Source organism: Caretta caretta, chromosome 3, assembly GCF_965140235.1.
Source record: "Caretta caretta isolate rCarCar2 chromosome 3, rCarCar1.hap1, whole genome shotgun sequence".
Lineage (NCBI taxonomy): Eukaryota > Metazoa > Chordata > Testudines > Cheloniidae > Caretta > Caretta caretta.
In genome coordinates this window covers 46,911,357-46,926,717 of record NC_134208.1, presented here as the reverse complement: position 1 = coordinate 46,926,717, position 15,361 = coordinate 46,911,357, and the positions used below count along the sequence as shown (strand labels likewise).

The following is a 15,361-nucleotide window of genomic DNA, read 5'->3' as shown; positions in this document are numbered from 1 at the left end:
TCCCCATCATGGCAAAATCATCCACTATGACCTGCACATTGCCCAAAGTCACTACCCTTTTTAGCAGAAGTCTGTTGATGGTCCTGAAAATTTGGATCACAACAAGTCCACATGGGTAACCCAGGCTTGCGAAAAAGGCTTGGTTTGTTTGCTGTTGATTTCAGGGATGGAAGTAAGTGCATCATGGGAGGCTAACGCCATGTTCCCATAACCAGCTGCGCCAATGTTTTGGTCCCATAAGACATTGCAAACCCAACACAAAATTCCACTCAGCTACATGCACTGTGGGTGCTCCTTGCATCGATGCAAGCCCTGCTAGTGAGGATGCATGCCACTGACACAATGAGCACAGTGTGGACATGCAAGATCAACTTGCTTAAATTGGAGGCTTGACATCTCCTTTATGCTCTCCTGATGTTTGAGGCTGCATTCAACTCCACACATAAGTGAGAGCCACCTCAGTCTGATGCAGCAGCCAGGAATTGCTAGAAGACAGAACTCTGACCAGACGCCTAACTGCACTTTTCAAAATACCCCTAGTCTGCCCTAAGCCAATTCTATAGCACCAAGGGATTTCCTTATGCTTGTAAAGTCCCCAGCTGGCCACTTCAACCACCTTTAAGGCTGGTTTGTGCCAGCGTTATGGCTCAAAGCAGCCACAGGGCAGCAGAAATGTATTTAAGGTGTGGTTGCTTCAGCACAATACAGAAATTGCATTTCCTGTGTGTTTGTGACAGTGAAAGAAAGTATCACTTGTATCCTCACTAGGATCAATGCGTGTTTACCTGAGCAAAGACTGAATAAACACACAAAACCTGGACCAAATATGTTATACTCTCCACCCATTAATTTTATAGTTCTATTGAAAAAGCAATCCAGTTTCTTCTGATGAGAGTTGCTGTTCATAATCTTTCCTTAAAATATTTTTTTTTCAATTCTTTTCTTAGGGATAGGATCATTAGACTGTAATTGCCGAAATACTCTCCCTTTTCAGTGGTTGAAAGAAGCCATTTCTATAGCCATAGAAAATGGTTTTTTTAAATATGCATGGATAAAGAAACTCACAAAACAAGGAGATAGTGAAAAAATTTGTCTCTTGTAACTTACTGTGCGTCCAAGAGCTTTTTATTATCTTTGCATTCACTCCACTTATGAGCTTCAGTCCACAAAGATTCACTTATTTAAAGTTTAAAACATGCTGATAGAATAATCATCTCTGCTAGAGATCCAGATCAGCCCAGGGGGATGTGGGATTTACAAAGATAAAATCCAAACATAAGAAAGAAATCAGTGTCTGAAGAATCTCACAAAAAAAGGGAAGCCTCAGAAGAATGGGAAAGAAGACTTACTAAAAGTCCAGAAACTTAAAAGAGTCATAGAGGCCATTGTTCTCAGAAATGGAGCATAGAGGCTATTTGATCTTTTGCATTGAAGTTAACAGTAAGCATTATTTTAAAAATAAATATAAAAATCTGTATGATCTAATCTGTTTTCATTCAGTGGCTACATGAAAACAAACCTAAGAACTCTTTAGAACAAGATTGACCCATTATACCCACTTATTTTTGCATTTCTTGCTTCTTTTTGTCAATTTTTTCATTCCTCTATCTATTTGTTAATCTATACTCTGAAACAGCCTCTTGAACTCACTGAAGTGCTCTCCTCAGTCATTTTTGCCATCTATCTGATGGCTGTACTTTTTTCAAGAGGCATGCTCTTAACTCCTGTTACCATTAGTCTCTTGAGTAAAGAGTTGAGTATAATAGCTCCTGATATCTCCACCAATTCTTATGACAGATATGACAATTTCCTGCAATATCCTGGACAAACTTTATTGAATCAAATTTAAATAACTTTGGAATCCAGGGTGTTATAAATGCAAAATGCATGTATTTTTGTGGGATTTTATGTAACATGTCAAGGGAGGAGACATGACTAATGTAAATCCTGGTGCATCAGAGGACTTTTAAACAATGGTACCAGACAAGAATGAACTTTTAGGTAAGTAGGTTTCCTAGGAAATACTTGGGAGGAAGGGAATGTAAATCCGACCTTTTGAAGCTATGTCCTGAGGAGAAATCCATTGTCTGCTGATTACCTGTTCACAAGCTCCCAAGATCAAAGGGCAAACTGTATAAAAGGAGTGACTCACAGATTCATGAGGATTCTTGTGAGCAAAAGCTGTTATGAACTTGAAACCACAGAAAACCCCCTGTGTGATCACCTGCCAGAGCCCTGCTGGGAATTGGGGTGATGTCTGATAAGCTTACTAGCATGTGTGTAGGTTTTTCTTATGTTTAATGTTTTTTTTTCTGTAATGCTTTCACCTTAAAAATAATGTACTTGCTTAGAAAGACTGTATGGTAACTTCTAACTTTGGGCAATTACACTGTTTTAGCCCCTGGGGAGAAAACAAAGCAGGCCAGCTTAGGCAGTTGAGGAACTCATAGTGTAGGCAGGGAACCCTGCTGGTCTCTGCTCAAGAGAGGTGATGGCTGAGGAGCTGAGAGCTGATAAGTGGGTGCCTTTGCTAGACCATAGAAGGGGAATAAAGGTGCAGGTGCCCTGAACTGTGACACCCTTTCGCCTAACTACTGTTGTCCTTTTTGCTCCAAATTTCCTGATGTTTAGACTTTAGTGTAAAATATTACAGATCAATTGGGGGGAAAGGTTTCAGGATGGGGGAACTCAATATCCTGGAGAGCTGGTAAGAGGATATAGGGGCTTTCACCCATGGATCAGCTGATCAAACACATCCCAAGTTGGTAGTGATGTCAAGTCACTATAGGTCCAATACTACAAGGTGCTGAGTACCCTCAATGCCTATTAAAGTCCATTTCCATTTTATTTAGCTCTAATCAAAGCTTTAATTTTCATTTGATCACTACATTACATTTATTGTAATAAAAATGTTGCAGCTTAATCAAGTTCCATTGAAGTCTAAATCATCTTAATCAAGCTCCTGACATGCAGCAGAATTCCACCAGTCCACCCAGCCCCAAAGCTCTGCAGTGGTGAGCCGATATAGCCTCGCCACACAATATGTGAAGTCCCCGGAATCAAGCCCAGTTTTCTAAGATGGTGGCAGAGAGAAAACTTCATTTGGTCTTTACCCTTCATTCCACTGTGTATTGAAAGCACATTATACAGGACCCAGGTTCAGGTCAGACTCAAGGAAGTGTAGCTCACAAAGTTAAGAGCAGAGTGAACAGTTAAAAGAGGAAAGTGCTGATTCACAAGCACCAGCACCTACTCCAACCCTGATAATTCTTCTTACAGTCTGCAGGCTGGAATTGATGTTGACTGGATAAATAATGTATGGCAGGAAGGAAGAGCCCTCAATCACTGAGCCTATTGATTGCAGTAGGTAGGGGCACAACTTTAAGAGGAAAAACTTACTTCCTTGACTATTTCACGGAACATAACTAGGTGAAGGTGAAATGTTACCAAAATAAAAAAGTATTGTTACTGGGAACATTCTGTGGCCAGCAAGGCCAGCGGTCTTAGTCTTCATTAGTTAATGTTTAGAAATGGATTTATGCAGAAAATGAATCACAACAAACACTGTTCAGTATATATATATATATATATATATATATACACACACACACACACAGAGTCTAACTTTATTTAATTTCAAAATATAACCTGTTTTCTAAAGAAAATGTGATCTATGTTTTATGGCATGCATTAAAACTACAGCAAACATATCAGGACACTATACATAGATTTGCCACATTCCTTTCTGTATCTGTGGGGCTCTTTTGGCTGGTACCTTCTAGATTATCTCTTAAAAACATCTCTGAGTGCTACTGCTGCACTGCAGTTAATACAAAAGGAAGCAAAGCTGAAAAAACAACAACATTTAAATCCATTTGAGGCATTGATTTCATTTCAGCATTGCAACAGGCTTCAAAATACAGCTGAAAAAGAAAAGAAGAATTTTCACATGCATGTAACTAGAACACAAAAACCATATAGGACCAGATCCTCAGGTGGTATAAATAAGTATAGCTCCTCTGATGACAACAGAGCCACCCCAATATACATCACCCGAGATTCTGGCTGATAAATACACAATGTTCTGTAAAAACAAAAGGAGTACTTTTGGCACCTTAGAGACGATCACCCCACTAGCATAATGTACTGTCTGCAAGAACTATGTTAATTTACCATAATAAATCATTAACTTTAATGGGACGATCCTGATATGTGCATAACCATAACAGAGTAAATAGATAGAGAGACTGCTGAACTGGAATTAATTTGCAAACTGGATACAATTAATTTAGGCTTGAATAGAGACTGGGAATGGATGGGTCATTACACCAAGTAAAACTATTTCCCCATGTTTATCCCCCCCACCCCAGCCCCCACTGTTCCTCAGACGTTCTTGTCAACTGCTGGGAATGGCCCACCTTGATTATCACTACAAAAGGCGTGTGTCCCCGTCCCCCCCACCCCCTCCCCCGCTGGTAATAGCTCACCTTAAGTGATCACTCTTGTTACAGTGTGTATGGTAACACCCATTGTTTCATGTTCTCTATGTATATAAATCTCCCCACTGTATTTTCCACTGAACACATCCGATGAAGTGAGCTGTAGCTCACAAAAGCTTATGCTCAAATAAATTTGTTAGTCTCTAAGGTGCCACAAGTACTCCTTTTCTTTTTGCGAATACAGACTAACACGGCTGCTACTCTGAAACCAGAGTAAATACTATAACCTTTGTCATTCTTCACCTCATCTTCCCTATTGCTTACTCCTGCTCGTGTCACACCTAAAAGTATATTGTAAGATATTTGGGGAAGGGACCATGTCTTTGAATACATAAGTGAGCTCACTTTCAATACATGCCTAGCTCACTTTTAGGTGCTGTAAAATTTGAAATAAAAGCTGTAAAAATAAGTAGAAATTCAAAAAGCATCTGTTTTAATTATGCAACCGATTTACCAAATTATCTTTAAGTTTATATTCTAAAGTGACTGTTTTTAACTGTAGGGTGCCATTAAGTAGAATTATATGTTAATGGATACTGTTGGAAAGGTCAGTCATAGATAGAACATAATCTTAATTAGTTCAATCTGGGTAAGAAAAAAATATACAGCTAAAACATTCTATTATATTACGTGAACACAGAAAACTTCCTTAAAGTGAAGTTAAAGTTGTGGGTAGTAGAGCTGTTAGTATAATTCATTTTTCAGGCAGCTGACAGTTCCAAAAAACTGGGAAAAAATCATCTGGGGTCAACCCCAAACAAAAGTTTTTCAGCATGTGGCTAATCAAATAACAATAAGAATAAGAATTATTCAATTAAATTGATACAAATTTTCAAAATGTTCCAGTCGATCTTCACTTTTTTGCTGGAAATAAGATTCAGCTGAAACAGTTGGCCTAGCTTTAGTTGTGCGTACATTTTAGTGGTCAGATTGTAACCAAGACAGTTTAAGAAAAAATTTAATACTTGCCCTGGCAGCTGAACAGAAGCTCTCTCATTGGCAATCTGTAGGAGACAAAAACGGGGAAGAGAGAAAATGATGTGCAGAAAAGAACAGAAGCTGCAGTATGGTATATAGGCCTAATCTTGCAAACACTTTGTGTGTGGATAACTTTACCCATACAAGGACAGTCTCATCTTTTTAAAAACGAAGTTCTCTGCACTCATGATCACCAAACTATTAATTACACCTATTGAGTTAAATAGGATTATTCAAATGAGTAAAGTTGCTCACTTGTGTGTTTGCAGGATCATGCCTTTTATAGTAGAAATCAATTCCAGCAAATACAGTTTGATTATTAACTCAGAGAACACATGGACAGATACAAATTAATGTGAAGTCTAATTAGTTATACATCAGTATACTATTCACTTTGTTTGGTGAAGGTTTTATGTTATCATTTAAAATACTTGTTTCAGAGCAGTTTCCCTCTTCTGAAGACAGTATAAAATACTCCTATTATTATTTAAATATAACCAGTGCAAAAGCCATGTGTGAAAAACAGACTGAATTTAGGGGTATGGCAGTTAGGATAACATGCTGGTGTTTCACACTTAATCTATGTCAGAGTTACATGGTACATGCATTACTATCTTTTCAGAGATTTTGCATTTGAACTGACTGTGGAAAGTGGCTAAGTAACGTCTTCCCTGTAATTTTTAATCTAGACAATATTTTAGGAATACAAAATATAAAAATACAGAAGTATAAAGCAATACTTATTTTTTCCTCTAATATTATGATGTCCTAATAATAGCCTTGCATCACAATATACTAATAACGATAACTAATTTTCTGCTTTCCTAAAGCATGTACAAATGTCATTGAAGCTGGCAAAGAGTATTGACCAAATTCTGCTCTATTACATTCTTGTAGATACAGAGTAATTCCATTGATCTCAGTGGATTTATTTGAGATTTACACAGATGCAAATGAAGATAATTTGTGCCTACTTGCTTTTTAATGCACACTAGGAGAACGTAGGCCATTGTCCCCCTCTAGAGGCTGGTCCATTAAAAAAGATAATGAGCCTGCTACAGTTAATACCCGAGGGTCTTAGTCCTTTAGCTTAAGTGGTAGAGGCTTATACTTTTAGTGTTCATTTAGAGGTTCATTATATTTTCATTTAGCTAAATTGTTACAGAAATGTTGAGTAGACCTACTGCTGCAGGCCTTGCTCAGTCAGAATGCACTGGTATCAATGGAAGTTTTGCTTCAGGGAGGGATGATACAGTTTGACCCAAAAGAGTGTTACCTCTTTTTGACCTGAGCAGCTAGTCAAAAGTTCAGGGCCTTGGAATGTTCCAGCTGGGAATAGAAATTGATGATGGAGCCTAGAATTTACTTGGATACAATCTTCTTTATTTACAAGGAATGTACAAAATCCTGCATCTGAGAATGCAGGAGGAACCAAAGGCAAAAAGGAGCAGTTTCTTACCTTACAGGCCCATGCTTCTTTTCAGCCAGCACCCCTGACCTAGAATCTCTCTCGAGGTTTCCCTCAGGATTGCATCATGCTTAAAGGCTTCTGCTTGGATTTCTTCAGGCTGTCTCTGTCTCTGTCTCTCTCTAGTTCGGTGTTCCGCCTTCCCTCCCCGCCACTTCCCAACAGAAAATCTCATTATTCAGCCAAAGCCCACCCACAACAGTCCACAACCCCTTTGTTTTAGGTGGGGGATTGGGATTAATGTATCCTTGCGTTTAGGTTAATTGAAGGATGACTTATTATTCTCAATGAGGTTTTAACTCAACCCATAGCAGTTCATAATAATATTTTATCAAAATAAAGAGTGAAAAAAAATACACTTCTGGAAGCCATTGTGCTCAGGGGTCTCTGTACTTTAAAAAGTATCTCATGGGGTTGAGGGCAGGTTTGTTTGTTCCTTTGGGTTGTGTTTTATGGGTGTGTATTACAGCTACTCTTTGTCCTGCTGCCACATATTGCCTGAATCCATTATTGTGGTCTCCACAATAGTAGCTATGAACACCTTACTGCTTAATAGCCCCTTATATACAGCGATGGAGCCCATACTCCACAGATCAGCAGCAGTAGTGCTGTGAAGACTGCCCTACCCCTAGATCTCCAGTAGGAGATGCTGACCTCACATGCCCTCCAGGAATCCTGGCTGGCTATAGAGCTGTCAGGAAATCCCAGCCCTAATTCCTGCTGCCAACTGTCCTCTGTCCGGAGGGTGAGATTGCCTTTTTGGAAAGTGTAGACTATAGAAGAGGGCATGTGCTGCACGGCAGGACACAGCAGGCTGAGGGGCTGAGCTTGGAGCTTGGGGACAGGACCAGGGAGCAGTCTTAGTGTGTGGGGCCTACGAGTCTGCTTTGCACATAAGAATCGGCCAGAGCCCAAAGCAAATTAACACAGAACTAAAGAGCTGAGGTTTAAGAGACAGCCAAGATTGTGTTTGATGGAGGCATAGTTCCTTTTAGGATTTGAAATGTATGTTATACTCCTATTGCCTCTTTGCAATGACATTCAGGGTTTTTACACTCTAATAGAGGTGCTGGCATAAATCTGGGCATTGGAATGATTCCTGCCTCGCTAGACATTGTAAGAGTTGGGAACATCTTAGTGGAGAGGGAAGGCCCCAGCACATGGCTATATTGAGACTACTGCAGTAGCCTTTATCAACACAAAAAAGGCACCTGAGCTGGTCTGCATCATGGAAACCCTGTTTGTTGATCCTGCAGGTCTGGTGCTCGCTCATCTTGTCTGCCCCCTGACTACTCATTTCACCACAAACCTAGGCTTGTACAGGATGGAGGGGGAGTAGCCATCCTATTCCAGCCTAGCATCAAGTGCAAGAGAGGTCACTTGGAGACAAAAGAAAAGTGGGCTCTTACATCCATATTTTGGCACTGAAATTAGGCCCTCTAGAATGATAGTTTTCGCCTAAGTCTGGGATTTTGCCGACAAGGTAGATAATTAAGGGTGCTACTGCTATCATTTGTGCCCACCGTTAATTGTTAGGATAGCACTATGCCTCTAAAAGTGGACTCTGGGTTAAACATTAGAAAATTTTCAAAATTTGGTCCATAGTATATAATGCCTATTATGTGATGGACACATCTTACTCTATGTTAGATTCCATATATAGAGAACCGATTAATTATTATGATTAATTAATGCTGGTCTTTGACCTGAAACATCCCTTAGGTAAATAAAGATTGAGGCTATGTCTATATTACAGACTTCTGGTGGTACCTCTGTGTTAGTTAGATGTCAATCACACCTCTCACATCCCTGACCAAAAGAGCTGTGCTGGCAGAGGCCTGTAGAGAAGATCCAGCTGGACCATCAAAGCTGTGCTTTGCTCATGTGGGGTTGAAATAAGTAATACTGATACATAGTGCAGTACACCTGCATCTGTACTAGGAGCGCGTTGCTGGTTTACGCTGTGTCTACACCTCCACTTTCAGCGTTAAAACTTTTGTCGTTCCGGGATATGAAAAAACACCCCCCTGAGCAACAAAAGTTTTAGTCCTGAAAAGCACCAGTATAGACAGCGCTTTATGGCTGGGAGCTGTGCTCCCAGCCATAAAGCTACCACCGCTCGTTTGGGGTGGGTTTTTGTTTGGCTTTTTTATCGCCGGGAGAGCTCTCCCCGGGCATTAAAGTGTGTCTACACTGCCCGCATCACAGAGCTGCCACGGCCGCGCTGTAAAGTGGGTAGTGTAGACATACCCATAGTATACTGGTATTCCTAGACGGGTAAAGTACTCTGTAGACGTGTCCTAAGAGTAATGAACAATAGCACTATGGCCTATATTCAGACTTCCATAGGGTTTATACATTGCACAACTTTTCCCATTAAATTCAGTCATGAAATATTGCCACTGGCTACAGTGAGAGCAGGACTGGGCCTCCTTGCTTAAAGTCTCATGAACTTACATGAATGACTGTGACATGATGGGTTAGATCCTGGCTACAGATAAGTCAATGGAGCCAGGATTTGCCCCTTTTCTCTGTGTGTGCGCATGCTCAAACCTTACCCCTTTTCCATCTACACACAAATCATGCTAACCCAGGGCTCAGAACCAGGGTCCCAGGACTTCATGGGATCTGTCTACACAGCAAAGAAAAACCTACAGTTGGCTCAAGCCAGCTGACTCACGCTCATGGGGCTGGGTCTGTGGGACTGTTTCATTGCTTTGTAGACATCTTGGCTTAGGCCTGAACTCTTGGACCCTCCCACCCCATAGAGTCCTGGAATCCAGGCTCCAGACCAAGCCCAGAAGTCTACACAACAATGAAACACCCCCCTAGCCCAAGCACTGAGAGCCTGAGTCAGCTGACCCAGGCTAGCTACGGGTATCTAATCGCAGTGTAGACATATCCATTGAGATCACAGACAGAATAACAAATGCATTAACTCAGGAAAGATCAGATGTACCTAGGCTGTCATTATAACAGAATTCCAAGACCCTTATATGTTTTAATATGATGATGATAAGCACACATGCTCAATGCCTGCAGAAGCTTTATGACTCCATGTGGATATGATTTTCAGCGATTCAATAGCCAGACTCAGTTCAAGGCATTATTAGAGTAACTGTAATATAATATGTGCATCATAACCCTGGCACACTATAGACTGGGGTACAGTAACATATGATGAAAACTAATTAGAATTACTGCTGTACCTATTAGCTGGTTTTTGCAGGAGCATCCCCCACGTCCACGCTGAGTGAAAAGCGTTCAGTGCAGAGAGGGCTTTCGCTGCCTGGAAGTTTTCCTTTGCTTGTCTTTTTGCTTTCACAGGTGGGAGGCAAATCTGATTTACTTGGTGCTACTGCAGAATGAAACTAAAGTGGCATGAAAAATAAAACACAGTTATTCTGAATCCAGCTTGGGACCTTTTTTTAAAATTAACACTTCCCTTGGGGGAAAATAAAATGAGTTACAAAATGAGGGGCTGGCAACCACGCACACACTCTGCCTCATCCAAAAAAAAAAAAAAAAGACAAAGTTGTTGGTGTTTCCTACAGCAACAGACTATTTAAAGTTCCTTATTCTCATGCTGATACAACTGATTTCTTCTCATCATATCATGTGTCTTTTTTTTTAAAAGTATGTAGTTATAGATGATTGTAGATATAGAGAACCCTACTGGTGAGAGCAGAGACAGGAGACAGCAGGGTCTGGGGTGCTCATTACAGCAGAAAGAGCAATGTTGGTCTTCTCAGTTGATTGCCTGACACCCATAGTTTATACTATTAGGAAAAGTTGGTGGTGTATTTCTTAACTTTCTAAAAAAGTACTAGTAAAACAGATGCTTAATTCCTGCACCTTAAAACATGCTGGGCCAGGTCCTGGCTCCTCTTTCTCACTGCAGTGAAAAGGAGGCAGAAAGCTGCATAATTCTTCAGATGGGGATTCCCAAGGGTAGGGCGAGTCTCCAGGTAATAGGAGGCAAGGCCACAGTGCTGCCACATTCCAGCAAGACCCCATCCAGCGGAATGTCCCAAGGGAGTCATTACGAGTCAGTGCAATTTAGAAGAGGGCTGAGGTTTCTCTTAGTTGCACCAGGGCCAGGTCCTGGCCAGCTACAGGACTGGGATAAAGGGACTATTTCCTGCACCACCACAACTTATGTCACTTTCTTGGTCCTCAGGCTTCTCCCTTTGTGTGTGCCCCCTGCAGCAGCCTTTGGCAATGAACCGCAATGGAAGAGGACACCTCTGTCTGTATCCTTCTGACTGATGCTGAATGGGGGACTCTAGGCACACCTTGTATGCTCTCTACTTCTTCCTAGGCATTGAAGGACTTTGCTCTCTCCCAGGAGAGTCTTTGTGAAGTTAGCTAGCCCACAGTCCACAAGTCACATCGTGTTAAAAATAAGATTTATTAAAAAGTCAGAGAAAATCAAATTGGGCCTGAGTGGGTTAACCCTAGGAGAGCTGAGAGTCAGCGGGCCCCTGGTTCCCTCCCAGGACTGGCTGCTCAAACTCCAAGCTGGGGCTGGATAGAAAGCACTGATGGGGAGAAATTCAGCTTGCAGCAGCTTAGCCCTCCCCGCTCTCCTCCTCCTCTTACATGGCTGGAGAGTATGGCAAGAGGGAGAAGGGAATTTGCAGGAGGGGGTCAGGGCTCTGGGCTGGGGGTGCAGGCTCTGGGGTGAGGCCAGGGATGAGGGGTTTGGGATGGGGCTCAGGACTGGAGCAGGGGATTGGGGTACGGGGTTGGGGCGTGAACTTACCTCTGGCAGCTCCCGGTCAGCCAGGATGCAGAGGCAGGCTTCCCTCCTGTCCCCCCGGAAGCAGCCAGCAGCAGGTTCAGCTCCTAAGTGGAGGCGCGCAAGCAGCCTCACACGGCTCTCGCCTGCAGGTACTGCCCCTCCCCCCAGCTCCCATTGGCCAGAAATCAGCCAATGGGAGTGCAGAGCTAGTGCTTGGGGCAGGGGTAGTGCACGGAGCCCTGTGGTCCCCCTGCCTAGAAGCCAGATCTGCTGCTGGCCACTTCCAGGGCACAGCGTGGTGTCGGAACCGGTAGGCACTAGTCTGCCTTAGCCGGGCAGCACTGCCAACAGGACTTTTAGCGATGCTGACCAGAGCCCCTAGGGTCCCTGGGTGCTAAGCAAGGTGACCCAGTGCCTTACATGCCGCAACCCCGTACTGGGTTGCAACCCAAACTTTGAAAAATACTGGCCTAGTGGCTAGAGCACTAGACTGGGTCTCAGAAGACCTGGTTTCTATTCCCAGCTCAGCCACTGGGTGACCTTGGGTTAGTTACTTCCCCTCTCTGTGCTTCTGTTTCTCCATCTATAAAATGGGAATAATGATCTTGATCTCCTTTGTAAAGTGCTTTGAGATCTACTGATGAAATGCACTATATAAGAGCTAGGTATTATTATTATGTTCTGTCCCAAGAGCAGCATGTAGAGGAAAGCATCAGCTCTCATATGATGTGTGTATAATCTGGGATGGTACGCATCAGGTTCATACAGTTTAGAGATTAAAGAGACCTATATTAGTTCATTAAATCCATCCCCCAGCAAATGCAAGACCTAGTCCACTCAGTACTTATAATACACTGTTACTGAATTTTACCTTAGCTGAGGAAATGATGCTGGGCAACACATGCTGTAGCAAGCTGCCTGTTGTCCCCGTATTTTAAAAGAGGGTTCTGTAGGTGTTCTCCCAAGTTCAGCGTATTCATACCCCCCAGGAGCTGCTGTAAAAGCAGTATCTTCTGGTATTTTAGAACAGGAGCTACTGCTTTACCACAGTCACTGCAGAGTGGGAAATGCTGGGTTTTCAGATGGAGCTCCCTGTATATGTTTTACTAGTTCTCATTCTGAGTCATTTAACCTTCCACAAGCACAAATCAGAAACATGGACCACAATGCTACCTGAGCTCCTTGAAGAACACAGGATCCAAAACCACACTATATTTGTTTGTTAATAGCAGTGAAACACAGCCATTTACACAGTCCATGTGTTGGGCCAAAATCCTTTCTGCTGGTACACTTTTTGTACCTCTGAGGCCACCATATGTTATGTTAACTGCAAAAGCCAGTCTGAGCTGGTGCTCATAGATAGCATGCCTGCAGTAATAAAATGTAAATGTCATTCAGTTACCTCCTTGGAGCTGAGTGCTTTGTTTTCTGGAATAGGCACTATGGGATGACTGGGCTGCAGAGCCGAGATGCCAAGGATGTCAGGAGAGAGAGCGAGAGAGTAAGTGAAAAAATATTCAGTTATAAGTTAAGTTTTAGTAGACATCTGAACAACATCATCAAAGTGCCTTAACAACTAACATGCACAGGGCAGCTACGTACCCAGTTCCCATGGACTTTCAGTGGGTTCTGGGCACCTAACTGTTCTTAGGGTATGTCTACACTGCAAGTGAAGGTGTGATTGTAGCATGGGTGGGCCTACCCTAGGGTGACCAGTGTGAAATATCAGGACGGGGTGGAGGGTAATAGGCGCCTATATAAGAAAAAGGCCCAAATATCAGGACTGTCCCTAAGAAATCGGGACATCTGTCTCACCCTAGCATACCAATGCTAGCTAGATTAAAGCACAAGTAGTAGTGGCAGACTAAAATGGTGGTACAGGTTTCAGCATGGGCTAGCTGCCTGAGTATAAACCATGGGTGGAGCAAGGACACTAGATATGTGCTCAGGTTGCTAGCCAGCTTGTGCCACTTTGTATTACTCTTGTTATGCATGCTAGCTACGTTACAGCTAGCATGGGTATGCCTATCTGTGCTACAATCGCACTTTCACTCTCTGTGCAGAGTGAAGTGAACTCTTTGTTCCTTTGAAAATCTCTGGCCCAAGATATAGGCTAGTTTCCATCTAATCACATTGTCATATCATTTAAAAAAACACTCGTCACTCTGAAATGACTCAGTCAGAATCCTAGCAAGGACAAATGCCTATGTAAAGGGAAGGTTTAGTATGAGACAATGCACGTGCAAGTACTTAGAACTCTAATCATTTTCTTTCCAACACTTAGCATTTACACCTTCCTAAACAGCTCCCAGGAGAGCTCTCCTTAACCTTGGCTTTCAAAGACACTAGTCTTATAATTCTTTAACTAAAAATACCATTGAACAATTATTTGTACATTCAGAGGGAGGGTTTGTGTCATGGTGATTCTTTAACATTGTGTGATTTGTACCTGAGTACTGAAGACCTGATCCAAACTCCATTTAAATTAATGTAAAGACTCCCAGTGACTTCACGGGGCTTTGGATCAGGCCCGAAGCAAATACATAAACCAAACAATGCAGAGATAATGGTAGGTTCACAGGACTGCAATGTTTTAATAATCAGATGAAATACAGATCTCATATTTTTAATTTTGTTCACTAAAGTTCTCTGAATGGATTGGTTTTATGGATTTAGCTTTACATAAACCCAGTTTTCAGTGTGTCAAAATCACTGCTGTGTGTCAGCAAAAACAACGAGGAGTCCTCATGGCACCTTAGAGACTAACAAATGTATTTGGGCATAAGCTTTTGTGGGCTAAAACCCACTTCATCAGATGCATGGAGTGAAAAATACAGTAAGCAGTATCAATATTACAGCACATGAAAAGTTTCCAAACCACCATTAATGGCCCACACTTTGCATAATTACATTAGGCCCTCAGAGTTATATTGTATATTTCTAGTTTCAGATACAAGAGTGATACATTTATACAAATAGGATGACCACACTCAGCTGATTATAAGATTTGTAATGATACTTTACAAGAGACCTTTTGCATGAAGCATATTCCAGTTACATTATATTCACACTCATTGGCATATTTTTATAAGATCATATAGTGTGTCACACCCTCCTCCTGAACTTACTGCCAGAGACTTGGACATTGACCATGGCGGAAGCAGTATACCTAAAATTCCTCTTTGGGCTCCCCTCTAGGGCAGACACTCCTGTGTTCCCCAAAAGGGAAAGAGACACTGATCCAGCTGTGGGCTCACAGCTACCAGCAATGACAGACCTTTCACTGGCCAACAAAATCCGCCCCCCCCCCCTTCACTCAGGTTGGACTTGCTTCTGGTGAGAGAGTCCTTGGGGTTTGTTCCCACCGCAGCTGTCACCAGGACCCCAACTTCCAGCTCCAGGGTACATGTCTCTGTGCACCTCTTCCACTCCATTACAGCCAGTTCATGCTTCTGGGTCTTAATTGCTTTGTCTTCTAAGTCCAGGGTTCGCTGGTGGGCAGGCAGCCTGTTATTTTTCCAGGGCAGCCTTTTCCAGGGCAGCCTTAGCACATCAATTTCCATTAGTTTTCCCTTTAGACCACCACTCGATGAGCTGGGATACCACAGAGAACCCCCTTCTGCCAGAACAGGCACCCCTGCACTCTTGTCTTGCTAATTTAAGACACTCCAG

The 15,361-nt window shown here is 42.3% G+C and overlaps 1 protein-coding gene across 9 annotated transcripts in view; it reads right to left on the bottom strand.

Annotated features, from left to right (window-relative positions):
- Positions 1 to 1,077: 1,077 nt before the first annotated feature.
- The window catches only part of MLIP (muscular LMNA interacting protein), a 179,377-nt gene continuing 165,093 nt past the window's right edge, over positions 1,078 to 15,361 (bottom strand). For all 9 annotated transcript variants that reach the window (XM_075126469.1, XM_075126463.1, XM_048845266.2 and 6 more), the window contains 4 exons: positions 13,092 to 13,145; positions 10,155 to 10,316; positions 5,469 to 5,503; positions 1,078 to 3,923 (listed from right to left, as the gene is read on the bottom strand). In XM_075126469.1, coding sequence (XP_074982570.1) covers positions 10,158 to 10,316; positions 13,092 to 13,145 — 213 coding nt within the window. In that variant the 3' untranslated portion in view covers positions 1,078 to 3,923; positions 5,469 to 5,503; positions 10,155 to 10,157. The remainder of the gene's footprint in view (positions 3,924 to 5,468; positions 5,504 to 10,154; positions 10,317 to 13,091; positions 13,146 to 15,361) is intronic.